Source organism: Eublepharis macularius, chromosome 2 (genome assembly GCF_028583425.1).
Source record: "Eublepharis macularius isolate TG4126 chromosome 2, MPM_Emac_v1.0, whole genome shotgun sequence".
NCBI lineage: Eukaryota > Metazoa > Chordata > Lepidosauria > Squamata > Eublepharidae > Eublepharis > Eublepharis macularius.
Genome location: NC_072791.1, coordinates 15,210,701 through 15,236,270, shown reverse-complemented (window position 1 = coordinate 15,236,270; position 25,570 = coordinate 15,210,701). Strand labels below are relative to the sequence as shown.

At 43.3% G+C, this 25,570-nt stretch overlaps 1 protein-coding gene across 1 annotated transcript in view; it reads right to left on the bottom strand.

The window, feature by feature from the left end:
- Window positions 1-25,570, bottom strand: part of LOC129324768 (nesprin-2-like) — a 75,866-nt gene that overhangs the window by 6,567 nt on the left and 43,729 nt on the right. The window contains exons 3-14 of the mRNA XM_054972159.1: window positions 22,696-22,757; window positions 21,419-21,514; window positions 20,125-20,202; window positions 19,079-19,171; window positions 16,069-16,250; window positions 12,241-12,437; window positions 10,155-10,255; window positions 8,665-8,766; window positions 6,548-6,685; window positions 4,517-4,681; window positions 3,191-3,303; window positions 1,737-1,893 (exon numbers count right to left, since the gene is read on the bottom strand). Coding sequence (XP_054828134.1) covers window positions 1,737-1,893; window positions 3,191-3,303; window positions 4,517-4,681; window positions 6,548-6,685; window positions 8,665-8,766; window positions 10,155-10,255; window positions 12,241-12,437; window positions 16,069-16,250; window positions 19,079-19,171; window positions 20,125-20,202; window positions 21,419-21,514; window positions 22,696-22,757 — 1,484 coding nt within the window. The remainder of the gene's footprint in view (window positions 1-1,736; window positions 1,894-3,190; window positions 3,304-4,516; window positions 4,682-6,547; window positions 6,686-8,664; window positions 8,767-10,154; window positions 10,256-12,240; window positions 12,438-16,068; window positions 16,251-19,078; window positions 19,172-20,124; window positions 20,203-21,418; window positions 21,515-22,695; window positions 22,758-25,570) is intronic.

The following is a 25,570-nucleotide window of genomic DNA, read 5'->3' as shown; positions in this document are numbered from 1 at the left end:
GCTAGGGGCCTTCAAGACACAGACAGAGTGAAGCATTTGTCCCAGTGACTCTCAAGAAACGTTTGAGACATTAGACTATCAGCAAGATCTAGCAAAATGTGGCAAATCTTTTGGGCTCGGAAAAACGGTGAACGTTTTATATCATCTCTCTGTTAACCATTTGTAGCTTTACAGTGACATCTCCTGGTCACCTACATGTAGCATTTTAATTTTTGCTTAATTCAGCAAGAACAAGTTACAAACGTAGCTCACACCAAAGCATGAGATATAATAACGCTTGTGTACGTGTGTTATATGCAGATAAATTTCTTCAGGGTGACCTTATGAATGAAATTCCACACACACACACACACCCACACACACACAGCCTATCATTAACAGCCTTGCTGAGATCTTGCAAACTGGAGGCTGTGGCTTCCACAGCCATCTCATTTTGAGTCTTCCCCCTTTTCCTATTGTCTCCCATCTTCCCTAACACTGTCTTTTCTAGTGAGTCTGTCTTCGCATAATGTGACCAAAGCATGATACCCTCAGAGCCAAGCTACAAGTGATGAATTACACTTGCCTGGCAAGTGAACAGACTCATGTGTATTCATCACTTGTAGTTTGGCTCTCAGTTTCATCATTTTAGCTTCTAGGGAGAATTTAAGCTGGATTTGATCTAGAAGCCACTTATTTGTCTTTTTTGCTGTCCACATTTCAACTGAATAATAATGCTTAGGGTTGTTAAAAATGCTTCACATACATCCTTGTAACAATGCAGTATGGTTGGGTGGAGCTGTGGTTCAATGGAAGAGAATTTCCTTTGCTTGCAAAAGGTCCCAGATTCAATCCCCGGCATCTCCCGTTAAAAGGACAAGGCAGTAGGTGATGTGCAAGACTTGTACCTGAGACCCTGAAGAGCCACAGCCACTCAGAGTGAACAAAACTGGCACTGATAGACTGAAAATCTGATTTTGGTGGGATGCAGGTCTGAAGCTACATAAGGCTTGCGTAACGCCGCTGGGGAAGTCATGTCAGAGGCAAAATGCAAACAGCTGAGTGGGAATTCAGATGCAATAGTATGTTTGTGTATATATAAATCTGAAACTATGCATTCTGAGCTCATTAGATACTGCAAGTAGAAAGCCCACTATAGAAATTTAGAGCTTTATGTATAATAACAACAACAACATTCAATGCCCTCCGGGATAACTTAACGCCCATTCAGAGTGGTTTACAAAGTATGTTATAATTATCCCCACAACAATCATCCTGTGAGGTGGGTGGGGCTGAGAGAGCTCTGAGAGAGCTGTGACTGACCCAGGGTCACCCAGCTGGCTTCAAGCAGAGGAGTGGGGAATCAAACTCGGTTCTCCAGATTAGAGTACCATCACTCTTAACCACTACACCAAACTGGCTCTCATCTTTGCCAATTTATCACTGTTTCAGATTGGTCAGCGTTCCAAGAGTTAGACCTTCCGGCCTCACTTTATAACAACTCCCCTGCTTCTTCTGTTTCTACACATGTATACATGCCCATTGAGGACAACACTTCAACTGCCCCCCACAAACTTCCACCACAACAAATGTACTTATCCTTAAGTTTTAAGCAGGCTCATTGTTGCTGTTGCAATTACAGATGAACATGGCTACACCAAGGGAATTCAAACGGGGGCTTCCTGGTTTGGAATTCAATCTCTTATCCATAGTACACGGCTAGCTAGCCTGCACCTGGCGAGAGCCGCAAAGCTTACATTCCAGTCCGACAGCAGAGACTCAACGCTCTCCTTGGTCCCATATTTGATGTGCCAGATGTTCAGCTTTGACGTCAATTCCTCTAGGATAGCTGCACACAACATGTGGTGGTATTCCAGCAGGACGTTGACGTCTGTAAGCTGGATGTTGCTGAATCTGAAAAGAAAGTCCCGGCATAACGTAAGACAAAAATCCAGTCTTTAGTGTGCAAGACATCTGCAATATACAGAGGGACATGCAACTTTTTAGGCTGACAAAAAGCTAAACGGACGCAGAAAGTGCCATGGGAAGGTAATTTATGACAGTCCAAAACTGCTTCCACACCAATGTTTTTCTCTAGTTTGTTTTTTGGAGCATCCACACAACATCAGCCTATAACTGTCCCCTTTCCAGGTTTTCCCTGTCCTCAGCACAAACTCTCTCAAACTCGATTTAGTGCAATCTTTTCAGAAATAATGCTGACCAAGTACAGTCGCATGCTGTCTTGTCAGGAATGTTTATATTTTTGCAGGTCACACACACAGGCACCATGTCCTGCCATTAGCTTCTCCCAGTGTCCTTTTACCTGCTCCACCACCAGAGGGTTTTTTTTTTCCAAATCTGTACAGCACTATACTATATATACAGCATTATAATACTATAATTCCTATTCCTATTATTGATAACAGCCTGTATGTGAATTGAGGACCACACATAAAATCCTGCACTTGAGCGTCCCCAGGTAATTCACAATGTGTACAGAGACTGTTACATATTATCTGCTATTTTAAATATGTATTCCCATGTACTACCAGTGCTCCATGTTGTCTAATGTTAGTCCTAGAATTATGTTCTGCTTCAGTATTTTTTCTACTCTGTATTGGATTCTTGCCAATATTATGTCTTTTAAACTTGTATCTATTTACTCTATGGTATTGTTTATGGAAATGTCCTTGATACTGTATGGAGATGTACTTGATACAGATTGTACTAATCTCATACTGTGTAATCAGCCTTGAGTCCCAGTGAGAAAGGCGGACTATAAATGACATAAAGAAAATAAATAATAAATAAATAAACCAGTATCCGTGCAAAGAACAAGGAACATGAGTCCTGCTGCACTAAATCAAAGCTCCGCCTCAACCTGTTCCCAAAAGCAGCCAGTCAAAACTTTGCTGGAATTCCTAAAAAAACCCAGGAATGAAGGTAGCAGTGTGCCCATTACAGATCCCCAGCACTGATTATTCAGAGGTATAGAATTCACGAGCATGTTTCTGGGCCGACTGGCACATTAAGAACTCTCATCCCAAGCAAAGGAAACTGGCATCTGGACTCATCCCAAGCTGCAGGGATGTCCATCCACTAAACCATGCTCCTGTCATCGTGCTGCTAAATCTGGTAAAAGCTATCATTTGTCTTCAGCAGAACACAGACATCTGGGGTTGGAACAAAAGAGGAATCTGATCGTCACAACCTCCTCTTCATTTCCTCCAGCTTTTGAGGCGGGACCAACAGCGTGCCCATCTCGTCTCTATTCGGGAAGGACTGCAGGGTCTCCGAGCGTTCTTTGAAACATCCCATCAAGCTCTGAAACAAAAAGCATCACCAGGTTCCATGTTCCCAACATGTTATCAAGCTAGGACCGTTTGAGATGTGGCCGTAACTGTGCAGAGCTCTTACATGCAGTAAGACAAATGTGAAACAGCACAATCTTTAATCCATGAAAAAAATATAGAAAGCACTGATCAGTCCAGGGATTTAAGGTTCTGTGCATAAGGCCTTCTGTAAAGGTCAAATTTGTGGTCATGAGATAAACCCAGGGATGATATTTATTTTGTCAGATTCCCCAAGGGCTCCTGCACTGGCTAAAACATAACATCAGACAAAAAAAATCAAACAATAATTAAAAGGATTTAAAAAAAATATTTCTATGAACATTTTCAGTGGTGGCATCCCATTCCAGAACACTATGCCTAAACAAATTCACAAGATGCTTACTTTATTGTCTTCTGGGCAACTGGTTAAGACCTTTCTACATTATACGGCTGCCAGGATGGATTGATCAAAAAGAGTCCAGTAGCACCTTTAAGACTAACCAATTTTATTGTAGCATAAGCTTTCGAGAATCAAGTTCTCTTCGTCAGATGGATGGATTGATGTTTCTGCTATTTGTTTAGATTTTACTGGATTCTCATCTGACCGAGTGGCTTCTCTTCTTCCTTGTCTTGTTTTATTTATCTACACTTCTTTGAAACTGATTTCACTTTCTGCCCCTTCAAAGCCTTTTCAAAGTGGAAAAGCACCTTACAAATCAAATCAAATAAAGTAACTGTGGCCGTTTCCACACTACTCACCTTCATCCGGAACGTCGTGAAAAACCGCAGAAGATAGCGTCTTCTTGCGCAAAACTCATGCGAGAAGACGCTATCTTCCGCGGTTTTTTCACAGCGTTCCGGATGAAGGTGAGTAGTGTGGAAACGGCCTGTGTATGTGTAAAGTGCTATCAAGTCACAGATGAATTATGGTTCCCCCCACCCCAAAATAGTGTTTTCAAGGCAAGAGATGAGCAGAGGTGGTTTACCATCGCCTGCCACTGCTTAGTGTCTCTGGACTTCCTTGGCGGTCTCACATCCAAGTATTAACCAGGGCGAATCCTGTTTAGCTTCCAAGATTTGACAAGATCAGGCCAGCCTGGGCCATCCAGGCCAGGTTAAGAAAGTAACCAACAGAGCAGTCCTACAAAGAGTTATTCCAGTCTAAGCCCACTGCACCGAAAGGGTGGTAATTTTTTCATACCAACCTGGAGGGATCTCATTTTGTCCTCGAGGGCAGCTATTGCTTTGCAGTGGTCTTGAGATTCCGGGAGGTCTCCCGCCAGCTGCTGTTCTATCTCTTGGAGCCAGGATTCAATGGAGTCCAGAGGTTGAGGCAGTGACTGGTCCAGCTGTGCTTTCCATTCATTCATCTAGACAGAGAAAATACAGCCTTAAGGAAATGACCACTGTAATTTCAACAGTTCTCAAACTTTTTGAAACAGGACTTCAATGGACTTTGAAGGGCATAACTCCTCTTAAATGCACTGTGCTTCTACAGATCCACTTGAAAAGTAATTTCAAGCTATTTTCCTCCTCCCTAACATAAAAGGCAGGAATCTGTGAACATTGAACATGATTGTGTTTTATTTTTCACATTCAATGCTTATAATATATATGGAACAACTGTATTTCAGGGTCATTTTCCATATGACACAGGGGAAACCCAAATTTACCACTGGGACTCCCACAACCTCCTCTCCCAGTCACATCGTTCCACCTCCTGGCTTTTCAACCCACCTGCAAGACAGTCGTGGCCCACAGTTTGAGAGCCACTGCAATTGTTCCTCATCCGCTGTCAATGAGACAAGCTACAAGTGACGAATGACACTTGCCTGGCAAGTGAACGGACTCACGTGTATTCCTCCCTGTTCACTTGCCATTCACTTGCTCTCTACTTGGAGCACAAGTGAATGGCAAGTGAACAGGGAGGAATACACGTGAGTCTGTTCACTGGCCAGGCAAGTGTCATTCGTCACTTGTAGCTTGGCTGAATGTGTTCAAATAATCAGGCTATGGAATGTAAGGTTTGTGCTTCCTTTCATCTAGAGGCAGAAGTCTAGGAAGGAACATGGTGGTGTTCCCTTTGAGCTTGGCAACCTTTTCCTTTTGACCATGCGAGTAGCAAGTCCTTCTGTTTTTGTGGAAACCAAGCTGCAGAGCAAAGAGTCGTTCTGTCAGCCATTTTGTGGTGGCCTAGCCTTAATGACAGGCGCTTCGCATTTGGCCATTTTGGTGGTGGTACCCACCACACATTCTCAAAATTCCAACAAGGTTGGAGGCTCCCCTGATGTAAAACACTTCCTCTTCTGTGAACAATGCCAGATGAGTCCCAAATCTGTTCTGCACGAAGAAGCATCCTTACCAGCTATGATACCTCCAGTCACTGGAAGCTCTCAAAGCTTAAACATTTTTTCAGGAGTATTTTAAGATCTTTCTGTTGGTGATCATGTTAGCAGATGAGTAAAGTTGGCATCGGTGGATAAACTGGGGTATTTTGAAATCATTTTTGGTCCCATTTAACTCACAGCCACTATCAGGACTGGGAATTCAATTGTCCGGGGGTCCAATTTGGATTGGCGTGAAGGGAGAAGTGGTTTCAGCCTTCCTCCACCATTTTCCCAACCACGGGCATTATTTGCCTGACAGGTGGCCTGCAAGCCTCAAATCAAATTTATGGGCCCTTTTCTCAGTTTTATGGGTTATTTTCATGCACTTTGCATTTAACCCTAACATCCTCTCTGAGGCCCAAACTACACGCGACACTGAAGCTCTGTCAATGGAACTCCGGATGTGTCATTTGGCCTTCAATGGGCATGACCGGAGAACCCAATCTGGGTCACAAGTCTGGCACCAGGAAACGTTTCTCACCTTGGCCATTTCCCTAGTCAGAAATGGTGCCCTCCCTTTTCTGGGCTGCTTTAAGCCTCAGTAATGGAAGAAGAGAGAGACAATACAGAACTTCCATGGCAGCAGCCTGAAAGCACCCTGAGAGCCAGTTTGGTGTAGTAGTTAAGAGCACGGGACTCTCTGGAGAGCCGGGTTTGATTCCCCACTCCTCCACTTGAAGCCAGCTGGGTGACCCTGGGTCAGTCACAGCTCTCTCAGCCCCACCCACCTTAAAGGGTGATTGTTGTGGGGATAATAATGGCATACTTTGTAAACCGCTCTGAGTGGGCATTAAGTTGTCCTGAAGGGCAGTATATAAATCGAATATTATTATTATTATTATAAATGACCTGAGAAGTGAGTCTGTCCCATGCTTCTTGCATCCTCAGGGAATCTTCACTCAGCTCTTCCTCTTTTCTTTTGGATGCCAGGACAGGCAGGAAGGCCTTTTTCTCCTCATGAAATGTTTCCGTAAATGACAGCATCTCCTGGGATTATAAAAAAAAAGATTATTTTTAACAAGAGAGAGGAGGAGAAAATTATATACATTTGTACAGTCCTCTTCAGTATCAAATACATGCAAGGTGAAATTTTTTTTTAATGGATTACACAGATGAATCAGCCAGCGTGGTATACGGGTTAGTGGCTGGACCTAGTTCAAATCCCTTCTCTCGCATGAAACTCACCTGGTGACTATAAGCCAGCCCAGTCTCTCTCAGGCTAACTTCTCAGGATGGTTGTGAAGATAAAATGGAGAAGGGGAAAGAATCACATAAAACACCCTAAGCTCCTTGGAGGAAGGGTGGGTAAAAGTGTACCAGATAAATAAATAAAATCAGACATGATGGCTCAATCGAGGGTGCATAAAGGGCGGTATATCTCTGAATCCCAGGTGCTAGAAAAAGCAACGAAGGAAGGGGAGGAGTTATGGTTATAACAACAACATTCGATTTATATACCACCCTTCAGGACAACTTAATGCCCACTCAGAGCGGTTTACAAAGTATGTCATTATTATCCCCACAACAATCACCCTGTGAGGTGGGTGCGGCTGAGAGAGCTCCGAGAGAGCTGTGACTGACCCAAGGTCACCTAGCTGGCTTCAAGTGGAAGAGTGGGGAATCAAACCCTGCTCTCCAGATTAGAATCCTGCCGCTGGTTCAGTGGAAGAGCCTCTGCTCTGCCTGCAGAAGATTCCAGTTTCAATCCTCGCCATCTCCAGTTAAAAAGGATCGGGTACTGGGTGATATGAAAGACCTGATACCATGGAAAGCCATAGCCAGTCTAAGTAGACAATACTGACCTTGATGAACCAATGGTCTCACTCAACATAAGGCAGTTTCGTGTGTTTTCATGTGTGAATTCAAGGCTTCAAGTCCTGCATCTGTCTAGCAGGACTCAATGGACTTCTGGTGTGGCCTAGCAAGGGAACTTTTTTGGTTCCTCAGCTCTTAGTGGTGCAAAGAGTAAATGCTCAACTCACCTGGCTCTGGATTTCTGCTCTGCCTCCTGTTTCCCTGCCCCATCTGCATACTTGCTTCCTCTATTTCAGCTCACGCACCACTGAGCTCTTTGCCCTATCTGCAGCACTGCCTCACTCCTCTCCTTCTCGCCATTCATTTATATCCCATTCCCCCCACCCAACGTTTTCCACGTCTCCATTTTATCTTCACAATAACCCTGTGAGGTAGGTTAGGCTAAGACCGGCCCAAGACCATCATGCTTCCATGGCAGAGTGGGGATTCGAACCTGGGTCTCGCAGATCCCAGTTTGACATTTTAATCACTACACCTGTCTGGTTCTCAGGACCTCCCGGGACTACCAGCCTTGGGCAAGCATGCACCAATCCAGATACAGGAGCCAGGGCTCATTTCGAGGGGGAACGTGCAGGAACACAGTTCCTGCAGTTCCCCAAAGAGGTCACATGTCAGGTGCCCCCACCCACCTGACTCTCGGCCATTTTGGGCCTGTTTCGGCCTGGATTGGGGCCAAAACAGCTCAGATCGGGCCTCTGACAGGTGGTGGATCACTCTCCCGCTCAGCAGCAGCCTGATCATGACCATTTTAGGCCCCTTTTCGGCCATTTTCAGCCCCTTTTTGCCATTTTGGGCCCAATTTCAGCCCTGAATGGCCAGGATTGGGTTCAAAACAGCCAGGATAGGTGATGTCAGGGGGCGTGGCATATGCAAATCAGTTATGCTAACGACACATTTCCGGTGATGTCAAGGGGTGTGGCATATGCTAATGAGTTATGCTAATGAGCTATGTTAATGAGTTCCTCCAGCTCTTTTTCTACGAAACGGCCCCTGACAGGAGCTATAGCTCTTCCAACATCTGTTTAGTTAGAAAGTGGTGAAGTGCATCGAACACTAACACCCTGTTGTATAGAACATGAAAATTTTCTTGGTCTCTTGTATCCCTTGCAAATATTAGCTGATCCCAGAGTATAATTCACAAAGTGATTTACTTGGAATTTCTCGTAAAAGGGTGCAGATTTCGTCTCCGTCAGCAACTCCGCCAACTTCTCTTCTTGCATGTTCAGCCAGCTCAAGGTCTCTTTGACTTTCCCCTGGGAAACAGGAATAAAAGTTGCTTTTTTTTCCTCCTCCCACCTCTCCTGAAAATGTCCGTTTGCATTACAGTTGGAAACGGCACCATCGTGTGCAGACTCTCTAAAGCTCTGAAGAAGGGAGCTCGGACTCGTGAGAGCTCCCACCTTAAAAATCCTGTTGGCCTCTATGGTGTCCCTGGACTCAAATCCTGCTGTTCTACTGCAGACCCACACAGCTACCCACCTAAAACCATACAGAATCCCATTATTCCAAGAGATCCAGGACTGATTTCTCAAGCTTCATTCTTCTTATTTGTATTAAATGCAGCATGAGTGGGATTGATCAAGATATTGGCCCAGAGGCTAGGGATGTTTAATCCTTCTCTCCTGCACCTTCTTCCTAAGCTAAAACTTCCTCCTATCTCAAAATACTGCGATAAGTTTGGGGGTGGGGGCGGCTGTTGCACGAATACACAGAGTACATGGCTGTATTTTTTTTCCTGGATTGGGAAGAGAGTGTCAATTTGGACAAGAAAAACAGCACACACAGAAATATGACCTTGATTCACTTTACCTCCTCCACCACTGCACAATTCCTTTAAAATACAAGATGAAACATAAGGAGACCTCCTCCAAGAGCGCTCCTAAGAAGGTCTACTCAGAATCCTACTCACGTCTATTCAATGGAGCTTACTCCCAGGAAAATGTTCTTAGGACTGCACTGTCAATCATAGTAAAGAGTTCAGTAGCACCTTTAAGATTAACCAACTTTTTTGTCACGTAAGCTTTCGAGAACCACAGCTCTCTTCATCAGAAGCATTATGCATCTGATGAAGAGAGCTGTGGTTCTCGAAAGCTTACGTTACAATAAAGTTGGTTAGTCTTAAAGATGCTACTGGATTCTTTACTATTTTGCAACTACAGACTAACACGGCTAACTCCTCTGAATCTACTGCCAATCATGGATCCTCCATGTCAAATTGCACCCCTCAGCACAGACATAACCCTGGCTAAGGCTGGAGAATGTGCATATTAGAGGGACTGCATGGGGAGACCATATGAACCTGCATTCCCCTCCCAGTTTGTAATATCTTGCAACTGGAGATTAATTTGATAATTGTACAGAGAAATTAGGAGTTAGCTCTATTTTCATTTTTTTCCCAAGTGGCTGAGGAGACCAGAAAGTGCCATGAAAATACTTAAGCGGATCTGTAAACAAAAGCGGTGTTTGTATTCAAGATTGCCAAATACCCAAATGTTAAGGGGCGGGCCGTATGACATCAGTACCAAACCGCTCAGTGAGTGAGGAGTACGCTCTCTCCAAAAGAGATATAGAGAGATTCAAGGATTCTGACGCGAACTGTGCATTTCTTGGAAGTGGTCCGGGGCAAAAAGAAAGCCCATACCTGCATTTCCTCTTCAGCCACAGGTAAACTCTTGAAATGCTGGAGAAACTGAGCCACGTACGTCATGATGGATTTTTCATCCGGACTGATGACGTCGACATCTGTGAAAATGCCAGACGCCGTTAAGAGAGTTATCCTAAGCAGGTCTACTCAGAATCCATTTCAAGTCCCAGGCAAGTGTTCCCAGGATACCACTGTAACACCTCCTGAAGCACAAGGTTATTTACTTCCATAAAACATGAGTATTCTCTCTTTCTACCCAAATAGGGCAGACATTAAAAATTTTAAAACAATGTTTTAAAACAATCTGAAAGGGCAAAATCAACAGCGGCCCATGCAAGCACATTCTCTGTGGTGGCCCTTATGAAATGGCCTGTCTGAAAGGGTTAGGAAAGCTACCGCTCTTCTGGCTTTCTGCAAACTATGCAAAACTGAATTACTCAGAAGGGCTTTTTCCACTCAGGTAATAGGACTGTGGTGTAAAGAAATTGTTCAAAGTGATGCATTGGTAAAGATATAGGGACTGTGAACTATACTACTGTGTACTGTCTTTTGCTGTAATTATGCTCCTACTGGATAGTTTCTCCACATCAAAAGATCAATAACAATTTGCTTATGTTCTGTTTCAGCATTGTTTCAGCTCTGTATCAGATTTCTGCTTATTTTTATTGTATTGTTTATTTAATGTATTGTTTACTGAACGTCCCTGCTGTGGTTGAAAATGCAAGCCTCTGAAGTGAGGATAGGGAGGGGGGGCTGGACGGATGAGTGAAGCGTGCGGTGATTGGATAGCAGCCGTGCCCAGGTGTGCAGAGCGACTTGCAGGTTTTAGTCTGAGAAAGGAGGGGAAATGACCCGTTTCATCATTCTACGGGGCAGCCTGCGTCTGTGTGGGCGAGATGGAAGAGCTATTCTGTGAGTCAAAAGCTGAGAGAAGAAATCTGTGCGGTTTTTTAATCTGTGAATGAAATCAGCCGATAAAGCAAGTGAACTCAGAGAATTCCATGTTCTATGTGGACACATGCATCTGCATCTGACAAAGAGAGTTGTTGTTCCCAAAAGCTTATGCTACAATAAAGTTGGTTAGTCTTAAAGGTGCAACTGGACTCTTTGCTATTTTGCAACTACACACTAACACGGCTAATTCCTCCGGATCTATATGGAAACAGACTTCCATATAACATACACCAACTATTTACATGGCAAAACATTACGACATCTGTGACTGGAAATGGCTATTCTCTCATCTCTCTCCATCTGCAAAATATTGTTGTTTGTTTTATTTTTTATGAACTTGTGGGATTTCCCCCCCCCCAATGCTGTCTTCCAAAGAGCAGGAGAGCCCTGCTGGATCAGAACAAAGGTCCATCTAGAATCCTGCTTCACACAGCAGCCAACCAGATGTTCTGCAAGATCAACCACCAAGGCATAAAGGCCAAGGACTTCCCCTGATGTTCCCAAGGCATAGACTGCTTCTGTGTATGAAAGTTCCCTTTACACACCATTATTCACTAAATTCCTACCCCCCTTTAAAGTCATTTACACTGACAGCCATCACTCACTGGCAACACATTCCACAATTTAATTAAGCAATTTAATGAATTCCTGAGTCTACTGCCCATCAACTTCTCTAAGTGACCCTGAGTTCTAATATTATGGGAGAAGGAGAACAAGCCCTCTAGTCATTCTCCGCCCCATGTTTAACATTATAAACCTCTACTATGTCCTCCTTAGCCATCTTTTTGAGACTGAAAAGTCCCAGGCCCTTCAGTCTTTTCTCAGGAAAGGTGTTCTAGCCCCCTTAATCATCATGGTTGTCCTTAAACTCTGCAATATCTTTTTTGAGATACGGCCACTAGAATCGTGCACAATATTCTAAATGAGGCCGTACCATAGATTTGTACAGCGGCATGACATTACCGGCTGTTTGCAGCATATAAATAAAATTGAATACATTAACAATAAAAATGAGACCCAAGCTCTCATCAAGTCCACCCAAAATTGCACCAACAAGCACTTCAGATCAGTTTGATAGGCTGCAATGATCCAAGTTGCTTCATAGCAAGCGTCAAGTAGGACACTGTACCTTCAGGTTCAAGCAGTCTGGGAATATTCAGTTCCTTCTCTGCAATTTGGAAAGCGTCTTTCAGATTCTCTTTGTTGGATCTACCCTTTGCTTTCTCCATGTCCACCAAGTCTGGCCGCATGGCATGAACGATAGCTAAGAAAGCCAATCCGTTCCGCCAGCTGGATTTGAAGTCGGCAATGCTGATCGATCCATGCCTGTGTCAAAAAAATGACAAAAACAGAAAAAGTGATTTATTCCTGGGGAAGAACCCACATATGGATCAGAGGATCACAGAGCCGGAAGGGACCTCTAGGGTCATCTAGTCCAACCCCTTGCACAATGCAGGAAATTCACAACCACCTTCCCCTCCCACACACACACACCTCTGCTCCATGCCCAGAAGATGGCAAAAAACCTCCAGGATCCCTGGCCAAATTGGCCTGGGGCAAATTGCTTCCTGACCCCAAAGTGGTGATCAGCCTTACCCTGGGCGTGTAAGAAGGGGCCAGGAGAACTAAGCACTGGTGTAACCCTTCCTGCCCTCCCTCTCATGATCTGCCCAGGTTCACAGAATCAGCATTGCTGTCAGATGGCCCTCTAGCCTCTGCTGAAAAACCTCCAAAGAAGGAGGAGGTTATATCAGTGATGCAAACCTGGATTTCTTCCTCCTCATCTATATCAAGATCTACCTTTCTACCCTGGCACAATGTTATCACTCCCTTATCCATGGTGGAGAGATTTATTTTCACATTTATTGTTAATTCTCCACCGCGTCTTCAGAAGAGGGCTTGAGCTGGCTTACAGCAGATTTTAAAACAATATAAAAAGATCAGCAATTTTAAAATAACCCAACAGTAGTATTAAAGCATAAAAACAACCCAAGGCTGGCACCCAAAAAATCTGGTAACAGTGCAATGGCAGAAAAACCAATACAACAAAAGTTTTGTTAACTTCTATCCAGGGGGACTGGGGTCGCCCACTGACCAAATATGCCAGTTAACAAAACTTTTATGCAGTGGTGAGACAGCAGCAGCATCAAGCAGGCAGCAGCCGTGCCTGGCACCAGGCTGGCAATTGCAGCTCCCTCCAACGCTACCTTGCTTGGCACTCCTGCTCTCTTGCTGCCACTGGGCTTCAGTGACTTGGGCCTGCCCAAATCCCTGGCATGCCTGCTGCTGCTTCAGTCCAATGGCAGCAAGAGGGCAGCAGTGCCAAGCGGGCAGCATGTGAGTGACTCAGATTGAGTCATGAGCAGGCTAGTTAACAAGCCGTTTACTGTACTATTATTATTGCACATTTTTTTGTATAACGTACTTGAGAATCTGCCAGAAAGGTGGACTATAAATCAAGTGAGTAAACAACCCGAATAGTTTAAAATCCACAAAATGGGGACAGCCAAAGCACTGGATACCACAGGTATGTTCCACTAACAGTGGTCCCTTCTCCAGTGCAGAGCACTTAACCCTGATATAAGAGATGTCTGCAGAGCACTTAACCCTGATATGAGAGATGTCTGCAGAGCACTTAACCCTGATATGAGAGATGTTTGTATGTTTGTTTGGATATTTCTAAACCACCTGTTCAGAGACCTGCTTGAGGCTTGCAATTAAAAACATCGCATAAACAAGCCATTAAATGCAACTTACTGGACCTACACAGCATAAAAACTGTCCATAAAACAGAGCAGACCCTAATTAAAAGCCTGGATTAAAAAAAAAGATACATCTTGGCCTGGTGTTTGAAAGAAAGCAAAGTAGGTGCCAGGCAAGCCTTAAGGGGAAGGGCATTCCATAAGCGAGGTGCCACCACTGAAAATGCCCTGTCTATAGTTACCACTCACTCCACCTCTGAAGGTCAGGGCACAAAGAGCAGGGCTTGACAGGCAGGCATTAACTGGCAGGCTGCTAAGGTGGGCAAGCATGAGCTGTAGAGAACTAGAAGCACATCCATGGACCGCTCCAGGAGAAAGTCAGCGGTAAAATACTAGAACTTACAAATGATGCTAACAACATTTGTAGGCAACAAACTTACAATATGCTTGAAATACTCATTTGTATTACAAACTAGTTACTCTTACTGTAAAATGCTTCTTACATAATCAATGATGCTACATATTTTGCGCCCAAGTCCTTCTTTTTGCATCTGAACAGTTGGTGTTCATCAAACCAGGCAGCAAGACTGGTAGCTTCTGTGGGCATATGCTCAGTACTGGATGACTTCAACCCCTTAATCTGTCTCCATAAGAAACTACCCTTCCTTCTTGACAGCTGAAACTGACTTGAGATTTTTTAAATGGTGTTGTAATTCATGGAATAGTTATTCAATGTTATCTAATCCTCGTTCTGAAACAGTGGCACATTCACTGAAGCGATGCCCGCCTCTCTGCCAGCTCCCACACTACAATTCCCAGGATGCACTGCGAGAAAGCAAGCATTCCAAAACACAATGACCTAATTTAGGATTAATTTAAGACACAAACAGTGCAATCCTAAACAGAGTTATTCCAGTCTAAGACCACTGGGCTTAGACTGGAGTAACTCTGTTTAGGATGTCACTGAAAATGACCTAACTCAATTGCAGGAAAATATAAATATACTTTAAGAGACTTCTGTGAGACATTTATTTCCTAGACAATGCAGCCATGCCTGCACAATTGTATGAGTCAGAGTAAGTGCTGATAAAACCGCTACTTAAAAACGGCAGATATCCCAAAAGGGGAACAAAGGCCAAGGCGTGGGCACGACAGCTGTACTCCGTGATCTCACTGGTTCAAAATGTGAGGGTTTATTGACGGAACAGCCAACGCTGGTCTTAACAAAATAAAGGTCAGAAATCACTTGAACTAATTCCACTTTCTCTTTTCTCACCAAATCATCTAGTCCAACAGCTGAAAAATGTCATTGCTTCTGATGAAGAAACCCACCAGAAACCCTGGGCCGAGGAAGAGGAAAGCCCAACGTTGCCATGGACAATGTTACATCAGCGGGTCAATCACTTAAGTGGTCGCCATAGAGAAGGCTCAAAGAGAGAGCAAAAAGATGCCAATAACACCAGCCTGAGCGCGCTTGCTCGATGAAATGTCTCAGCGGAGCAAGTTTGCAGCAGGGATGGTTGGTTCTAGAAATCTACTCATCTGAATTTCTAGCTGGTATTGGAGTTCCAGATCACCTGGCCTTCTTCCCAAGCAGAGCGTTGGAAATCTTGCAAGGCCCAGTTCCCAAGGGCATGAGGAAGACTCTGCATTGCGGCCTACCACTCCACACAACTAAGCGAAGAGCCCTTCTCCAGAATGAAAGCCTCTTCTTGCCTGAGAGTCGCTGCTCCTGTGGCAGCCATGGCCCCTGCCCTCCCCCCCCCAGAAGAAAGCCAATGTAAAGCCCATGGGAGTCTTGCTTAAGCTATAGGAAATTGGGCAGAACTGCTTGCTTGCTTGGAGACTGCAATTAGTGGCACCAACTGCAGCCACCTTTTTGCTGGATATATTGTGGGAGCTTTGGCTGGCCTGCAGATTAAAATAATGTTGTTTCCGTGTCAGCTGCCACCACAGTGCTGGTTTTACTCTCTCACTCTTCTTTCCCAGTGTATTTTAAAAATTACCCCTGCCCTTGGGCTGCCTCTGTTTGGTTGGAGATAATGATAATACTGACTTTATTCGCTGCTCTGAGTGGGGCACTAATCTGTCTAGAAGAACAGAATATAAGCACATAGTTATCATTATCTCCTGTGGCAGCCATTTTGTGGTTGGCTCGACTTCCCATTGCAGCCATTTTGTGGTTATACCCACCACCCTGTGTCAGAATTCCAAACGTGCCTACAGGTTGAAAAAGGATGGGGATGGTTACATACATGGCACACTGCTCCTTGGCCCACAGCAAGAGAGCTTTCTTTGCAGACATCTTCCATCGCTCCTTCACTTTACCGCTTCTTTTAGCTGGTGGGCTTGCTGTGGGTGACGATCCAACAGCGCTTGCACTGTCCAGAGTTGAACGACTGTATCCACAACCAAGAGTTGAAGCTAGTTCTTCAATCTAACAGCAGGAATTTAGGAAAAAAGAGAAAAACTTGACTCCAAAGTCACTGGTAAGGATGCAGAGGAATGAAATTCAAACATATAGTTTTGAGGTGGTACAATCTTCACTTATGTGGGGGGGAAATCTCATTTAACAAACTTACTGCATCAAAGAAAAACTTCCAGGCTAGACTTCTCTCTAGCATTTTTTAGATGTTGGGTGTGATTTTCACAATGGTCGTTATAAAATAAACAGCTTCTGTTGTGAAAATTAAGATGGTACAGGCCCAGCTAAACCTATACTACCTCAAACATGTACATTTTAAAGATCCCCAGGAATGGCCTATCCACAGATTCATACACCGTGAGTTAGTCAGTCAGTCGGTTAGTCTGTTTGTTTGTTTGTTCGTTCCTTTGTTCCTCCCTCCCTCCTTAAGCTACAGTATATTTTGTGGAATTTTTCAAGTGTTTATTAACAAGCAATGTGCAAGAAAAGATCAAATAGGTGGGTCAAACTTCAGGCAATATGCATAAAACAGTCATTTTTTCCCCCCGCCCTTACTTTACCAGTATCTATAGGTGAGGCTATGCTAACAAATGGGATAAAAAGCTGAAAACCCACTGGAGAGAAATTAATAGTTTATCACATCATTTCTTGTACAGTACCATTAATCCTACTATTAAAGGAGGGAATTGTTTCTCCCTGGAACCTTCATGGCTCACTCCCCCCCCCCCCGGGGTAATGGTACTGGTCCCCATAGCCCCGTATCTATCACCCCCTTATCCTCCTAGGCCTTCCCCCGCTTAAGGTCCCTGGCACCCCCCTTCTGTGTATCTTGCCTTGGGACGAGATGAACCTAGCCACCTCCTCCCCTCTCCTCCCAGCAGGCTCCCCTCCCAAAGCACAGCAGCATCCATGTAGGATTTTGTTTGTTTGTTTGTTTGTTTGTTTGTTTGTTTGTTTGTTTGTTTGTTTGTTTGTTTGTTTGTTTGTTTGTTTGTTTGTTTGTTTGTTTGTTTGATTGATTGATTGATTGATTGATTGATTGATTGATTGATTGATTGAGATTTGTATTCCGCTCTCCCCACCAGTTGGCTCAGGGCGGATAACAACATATTAAAAATACAATTTTTTTTAAAAAATCATATACATTAAAAACAACACATTTAATACAGGGTGGTGGACAGCTTTCACAGTGAGGGTTAAGATTTATACACCCCTTTTTCCAGGCCAGTAGAGGCCCAGCCTCAGCCATATGCCTGGCGGAACAAATCTGCCTTGCAGGCCCGGCAAAAAGATAGTAGGTCCGGCCAGGTCCTGATTTCAGCAGACAGAGCGTTCCCTCAGGTGGGAGACAGGACCGAAAAGGCCCTGGCTCTAGTCGAGGCTAGGCGGGCCTCCTTGGGGCCAGGGACCACCAACAGCTGTTTGTCCCCTGATCGGAGTGTCCTCTGGGGAATATATGGGGAGAGACGTTATGTTATGTCCAGGCACCAAAGGCCTTGACTGAACCAGAGGAGTTCTGCCATTGAACAGTGCCAGAAAGCAGGCAAGTTGTACCAGCTGTGCTCTGTGAGAAGGAATGCACTGGCCACAATTCAACAGACACACACTGCAACATGTTCGGGAAGGAAAGGAAAGGGGCAAGGACAGGAGGTTCTTTGTTTCTAAATGAAATTCATTTTTACAATAGCACAATTCAAAATGTAATCTAAAAGGAACTTGCAGATCTCTTGTATCTTTACTGATTCTCGTCGTGTTTAGAGTAAACAAATACGTTGTTTCTGTCCAAGGAAAAAATAAAATTTGGTCGAGACGGAATTTTCCTTTTTCCTCTACTCAGCCTTCTTGTTGCTACTCCCATCTATTAAGTGATTTGCTTCTATCTAAAACTATCATTCCTGTCCCAACTCCTTGTTCCAAGCCATCCCCTGGTTCAGTAGCCGAACTGGCAATCACACAGTGGGGTCCTAAACACCAAGGTGCCCATTTCTTCCTTGACTCTTACACGGGTTTTGCTAAGAGCAACCAGAAACGATGGAATATTTCTGCAGAGGGAAGGATTCACACTTGTAAATCATGAGGGGTTTTTTTGCCTCCTTCCACCACAGCCCAAAATCAAAACCAGATTGTTGTTGTTGTTATGCCTTTCTCACTGAGATCCAAGGCAGATTTACAAGAGTATGAGTGAAAATACAATATAATCGACAGCTAGGACATTCACTGAGCAAAGTACAATAACGAACAACATGCTGAGGCCCTAAACTGTGTCATGTTTAAGCATTACCCCCCCCCCCTCCAATGTAATTTAGTAATTTTAATACTTTTTTGCATTTATAGGTCCCCCATAATTTGAGGTGCTAAACTGCAGGTTACTTATTAGCAGAAAGCTGGCTCTAGCCTTTAGCATCTAAGGGAGAATTTTGGAGCTGAGACAGGAAGGGAGAGAGAGCCCCGTGGCGCAGAGTGGTAAGCGGCAGTACTGCAGCCCAAGCTCCGCTCACGACCTGAATTCGATCCTAGAGGAAACCGGGTTCAAGTAGCTGGCTCAAGGTTGACTCAGCCTTCCACCCTTCCGAGGTCAGTAAAATGAGTACCCAGTTTCCTGGGGGTAAAGTGCAGATGACTAGGGAAGGCAATGACAAAAAGTCTGCCAAGAAAATGTCGTGATGCGACGTCCCCCCCATGGGTCAGTAATGACTCGGTGCTTGCACATATACCTTGCCTACTTTTAGGAAGGGAGAGCAAAGTCCTACTGCATAGGTGGAAATCATTCCAATAATGGAAAAGATTCAGTGGATCCAAGCTTTGACATGTTTCTCAACAGGTAACATTTCAACACTCACATGGAAATGCAGTATGACTGTCCAAATTAGGCCCAGCACAATGGATGGATTGCCTTCGATGATATCGGCAACGTGAATGTTGATGAGTTTGATCTAGACAAATAAAGGATTTTGTTGATGAAAAAGACAGAAGAAATCCATCACCATTTAAATCGTCCCTCCTCAGAGGCCAGGGAGACTCCACGTGTTTCACAATCAGAGTGAAGAAAAAAATTATATGGACTTCAAAAATCTCATTATAATATAAAAACGTAACACCAGTAGTCCAACTCTAGACCTGCACAATTCTCATCACACAGCCACCCACTTTTTAAAAATTCCAGTTTATCTAAAAAAGAATAGTTGGAGAACAATGCAATTTCATTAGATTTTCTTTTTCAAATGTCAGCAATTTGTGATTTCTAGTAGCAAGGATATGTTTTTCACACCTTTATCCTTGTCCTTTGGATGCTGAGATCCTCCTTTATTTCACTGTGGCCGTTTTCACACGCCTGTAACCCTCCAGGAAATTGTGCAAAACTCATGGCATGACAGCATCTTCATAGCGCGATTTCTCATCATAATCCCATTTAATGACGTGATTTCTGATGTCATTGCGCCACTAATGGGATCATGATGGAAAATCGTGTTATGAAGACGTTGCCGTGCCGTGAGTTTTGCAACATTTTTTAGAGGGTTACAGGCATGTGAAAATGGCCAGAGTTAGGAACAGTGAGATAAAACATGCATACAGGCCAACAAACAGGGGTTCACTGCTCTGCATATAGGGTTGCCAACTTCCAGATAGAGCCTGGAGTTCTCCTGGAATTATAACTGATCTCCAGATGGCAGACATCTTTTCTCCTGGAGAAAAAGACAGCTATGGAGGGCAAACTCTAAGGCATCAAATCACCATTGAGCTCCCTTCCTTCCCCAAACTCCACCATTCTCAGGCTCCGTCCCCAAATCGCCAGGGATTTCCCCAGCAGGAGTTGGCAACTGCTTTAAAAGGACGCCATCCTGTATCCACAATGAGTGATGACATGAGTTTTAAAAATAATACTGACCGATCTATTCTTTAGGAAGATCAGGGCATTTTCAATATTGCTTCTGCACTGGAAAGGGTTGCATCCTTTTTCCCGTGGCTGTAAAGCAAAAAAATAAGAATTAGATGGGGGGAAAAATTTAATATGAAAGACAAAGATTGCTTAATTTATTTGGCTGGTTTTTAGTGTTCAAGCTTTGCAATAATATTTACATATTAGTATTCCTGCTTTTCCTGGGAAAGAAATTCCCTTCACATGACGCTGTGATGTTTTTGCCATGGAATGGTCAGAACTTTGATGACATTCTATGACATTCTATGGCAACAACAATAGCCAACAGCTTACAACAAAGTAGAATACTACGTGTGAAGGAAACAATAAATTTACAAATGTTATAGAATAATAAATACAATGAAAGAATCAATAAATATTTACTCAATGAAAAACATATATCAGTCAAAAGGTAAACATCAAAAAGTCAAAGAGAATAATCAAACGGCAAACAATGCAAACTCAAGCCACTGTTGTTAAGTTAATGAAAAATAATGTCCTTATGGTCCAAACAACATAATACAATGAGGTCCGTCGAGAACATCCCACAGGTAAGTCTCCAGGTAAGTAACCAAACAGTCTTTAGGTTAAATTGAATAATACTTTGTTTTCCTTTTCCAGGTGGTGTGTAAAAAGTCGAGACTCCCTCCGAGGGCGCAAACCATCCGCCCAACAACCAGGGCCGGCAAACGCTGCCTGTTGTAACCGCCTCTGGTGAGGTTACAAGTCCACCAATAAACACCGTGTATTCTTTATGAGTACTCTAATTAGCCATAAGGTATACAGTCACGAAGTCAAAAGCGGCGGCTGACCGGCCTAATCAGGGCTATGTATTCTGAGCCAAAAAAGAATGCACAGGAAATCAAAAAACGTGTTATGAAAATGTAACATATTTGCATACGCTTGCTCAGATTTGCCTAATATATTCTGCTTTCATGATTCACAAGTTTTCAGGTATCTGGATTTTATTTATTTATTTTTTTGTTCACCAGGAAGGGGTTGAAAATATACACTGGAGAAGAGACATTTCCAAGTTTTTCTCAGCAGCCTCTTGGACTGGATACTTCGGTTAGATCCTGAACTTATACAACAGAGTTTCTAAACGGATGCCAAAGTTGCACAAAAACCTGATTACGGTCACTACAACACATAAGAAGGGATTAAGATGCCCCAATACCAGAAGTGCTTGAATGGCAAGTTACCGCTGACTTTAGTGCATACAGTTGAAATATATATGGATTCCGTTGCTTTGTAATTCTCTTACCAGCTGTTGTCCGGAAAGAACTTCCAGCAGATCCAAAAGCACATGTCCTTTCCCCACATCTGCATACAGATCCGAGATAGCAGAAGAAGGAGAATGCTGCAAAGCATTAATTTATATTTTGGTTACCGCTATTCATACTCGTCAAGAGCCTGATTCTGTATTTCCCTCACTGGCACTGCATGGAATTTCAGGAATCTTTTAGAAATGCATAGCTTGGGGGGGGGGCAAGTAGACATGCCCTTGTCCTCAAGGCCACCACAGGGCCACCACTGCCATTTTGAAGTGATTTTAAAATGCCACAATGCTGCACCCCACATAATGCATCCCGCAGCCGTTTCAGTGCTTGAAAAGGTGGGGGGGGGGACACAAAAGAGCATCTCAGCCTAAAGCACTGCAGAACCGATCAGGATCAGACCCTGGTGGCATTTTTAAATCACTTTAAAACGGCAGCAGCGTTCCCCACAGTGGGCACGAGGATACCATCACATCTAGTTTGGCCCTGAACAGCGCTTGGAAGGGATGGGTGAAGTGATGGCTGAACCAGCAATCAAGTTACTGGCTGCCTGTGTGTCAGTTACAGCAACGACAAGCCTGAGCACTAAACTGCAAGTGATGCCGGACACGTGATTTTTAATGTGTCAGGGATGCAATTTTACCTGGGAATTGTAGTTTTCAAAGGCAGATCCGTGCAGGGTTGCTGGGGCGAAAGAACTTTGAGATTGTTTTCTTGCAATCTCAATGGAGAGATGAACTACCAGCCCTTCCCCTCTCCTCCTCTGTAAGAGTTCCTCTCCCCAGCAATCCCATACGGCCCTGTCTTTGCAAATTGCCTTTGAATACTACAGTTCCCAGGCTGGTAGTTCATCTCTCCGTTGAGACTGCATGAAAACAATTGCAAAGTTTCTTTGAAAACTACAGTTCCCAGGTAAAATTGTGTCCCTGACACATTAAAAAAACACATCTGGCGTCAGTTGTATCTTAACTCTAAGAAGATACCAAGCTCACATCTCCAGCTCAAAACCTGTCCCAACTACTGTTTAAACCTACATCTGTCTTTATCTTGCGAAACCATGTTGTAGCTACAGAAGTCATTCCTTTTAGCTCAAGTTTGAAACGCTTCTCCAGTCTAAAGAGCCTTCCTGAAAATTAAGTGGCTCTTTCGTTGGAGGAAGATCTAGTTAAGCTGGAAGAAGGCCACTTGGAAGATGGTTGGATCCACCCACTTTTTCTTCTTGATTCTTCTAATTACCCATTCCCACCCTCTACCATCTACTTACCTTTTCTAGCTGTGAATTGACCCAGCTAGTGAACGTTTTCTTTTGCGTATTCTCCTGCTCCGCTATATTAAAATAAAGAAGAATCACTCATAAACAAGGAGTTGGGGGAGAGGGACTCGCTTTTTTTTTTTTTTACATTAAACTTTAAAGTATTCATTAATATCCATTTTGGGACAAGGCAAAACAAGGTGCAGAAAACGCTTTTGAAAGGATGTCTGCTGCTTCTTCTCACACTGTCATTTGTGAATATTTTGAAGAAAACGGTCACGTTTGGAAAACACATTTCCTACCCTCTGTGCTTGACGTGGTATGTGTGAAACTTGAACTCAGTTCTCTCAAAACATCTTAGAAGAAGCAGCCCTGAAGTCACACAATGGCTTGTTGCCTTTAGTACATCAGAGTATCCTCTGATTTTCTTCTGTGAAATATTAATCATGCCCATTTCTATCTCACTTTTCCACAAAGGAATTCAGGGTGGCTTACAGTTTTCCCTTATTTATTTTATACTTAAAAAAACATTGTTGGGTTGAGATAGCTAATTGCCTCAGTTACGTCATGGCAGAAGAACCTGAAACTAGATCTCTAGAGACCTAGGCCAACACTCTAACCACTGCACAATACTTGAGCTACGTTCACACTTCACTGGATGTTGTGCTATCACAGCACTATAGCAATGATTCATTCCTGGATTGTCTGGTCCACATCATAAAACCCAGTTGCTACAGCGCCACAACAGCACAATATCCAACCAGGTTTGAATGCAGCTTCCATCTCAGCAGAGACACATTTGTAACGTCTCTATTCTCATAGCAAGGATAACTTCGACATCCCCTTCCCCTCTGCTATTAAAAACTAGTAAAAGCTATTCACTTCCTGGCTTTCACTTGGCTGGAAGAACGCCCTTGATTTAAAGCCAAAAAATAATTCTCCTTTCAGTTAAAAGATCTGCTACGAAAGCTTATTCATCTTTCGGTTATCAACAACTGAAAACATATTTCAGCAGTGGCGGTTCATCAAATCAAATCCATATAATGTCTTTTTATTTGAGCCAACCAAAATGACGCAATCTGTCAAGTTCATCAAAGCTGTTCATCATGCGGATGTAACAATTTTTTAAGTTTAGGAGGAAAAAGGCACAGTCTTACAGCAGTTCTTGTCTTTGCCTCCTTAACTTTTTAATCTTTATAACATCTACCTGATGGATCCTGATGAACTCAAAAAACTTGCACAAGGTTTTTTGTCATTTTAGTTAATCCTAAAGTTTCAGGTAGGTAGCTGTGTTGGTCCATAGCAGAAAAGCAAGATTTAGGTCCAGTAGCACCTTAAAAACCAACTAGTTTTCCACGATATGAGCTTTTGAGAGTCAAAGCTCCCTTCATCAGATACTTTACCAGGAACCTTTGACTCTCGAAAGCTCGCATCTTGGAAATTAATTGATTGATTGATCAATCGATCTTTAGCCCGCTTTCCCCATGAATGGGCTCAGGGCGGGGTACAATAATACACTTAATACACACTTAAAACATTTAAATACATTTAAAATCTAAAGACAACAATACATATGCGATCAAGATCTCAGATGGCGGCCCCCTTCAATTTCCCCAATCATAATGTAAACAAAAGTGGGGAGAGTGAGTTACTCTATTCTAAACCCACTGATTTCAGTGGATTTGGACTGGAGTAACTCTTATTAGGATTGTACGGTTCGTTTCAGGTGGGTAGCCGTGTTGGTCTGTAGTAGAAGAGAAAGATTTAGGTCCAGTAGCACCTTAAAGACCAACTAGATTTCCAGAGTATGAGCTTCCAAGAGTCAAAGCTCCCTTGTGATTTCTTCCCAACCATGGGGAAGAAATGCTCATTTAGTGCAGAGAAGAGAGAGGTCTGGAGAGATCTATATGGGATGCAACGTGTACCGCTCTAAGATGTTTGCTGTAATGGTTAAGAGCAGCAGGAGTCTAATCTGGAGAGCCAGGTTTGATTCCCCACTCCTCCACTTGAAGCCAGCTGGGTGACCTTGGGTCAGTCACAGCTCTCTCAGAGCTCTCTCAGCCCCGCCCACCTCACAGGGTGTTTGTTGTGGGGATAATAACAACATACTTTGTAAACTGCTCTGAGTGGGCGTTAAGTTGTCCTGAAGGGTGGTATATAAACTGAATGTTGTTATTGTTGTTGTTGTTGCTACTAGTGCTTTAATTGTATGTTTTTATTATATGTATTTATTATGTTGTTTATCCGCTCTGAGCCTGCATGCGGGGAGAGCGGACTATAAATTAAATAAATAAATATTGAAACCTGCCATGAAGCATTCTAGTAAATTAACAGTCTTGCAGTCTCATCAGATTATTGTGAACTGGTAAACTGTATGCCACAGGGAATTCCTGGAGGAAGGACGGGTGTAAAGTGATATATAAAGACCAGCAGTTTTGTGTTTGGCTATTGATCTTTTCCTGTGTGGTGCTGAAAAGGATCTCAACCTTGCTCACAAAAGTTTCTTTTGTAGCCTGTTCATTAAAACTTTGGCAGATCATTAAAAGCAACATGCAGATGTCCAGTAAAACTTTTTATGCACACAAGCAAAAAAAAAATCCAACTATCTCCAGGCAAATAGCCAAATTCCGTCTCTATTTGGTTAAATTCCATAATAAAAAGAATAGCCATACATAGTCTGTCCTGCTCTTTTTACTATTTTAACTATTGTAATGTCAATGTTTTAAATATTAGAATTCCTGCGGTTCCCAGAGAACTATATCCATTTTAAGATAAGATTTTAAATGCTAAATGTATATTTATGTCCTTTACATTTTTACGCTGGATTTAATTATTTTATTGATTGATAAGGATGTATTGTCATTGTTATGGTCTCTGACCGCAAATA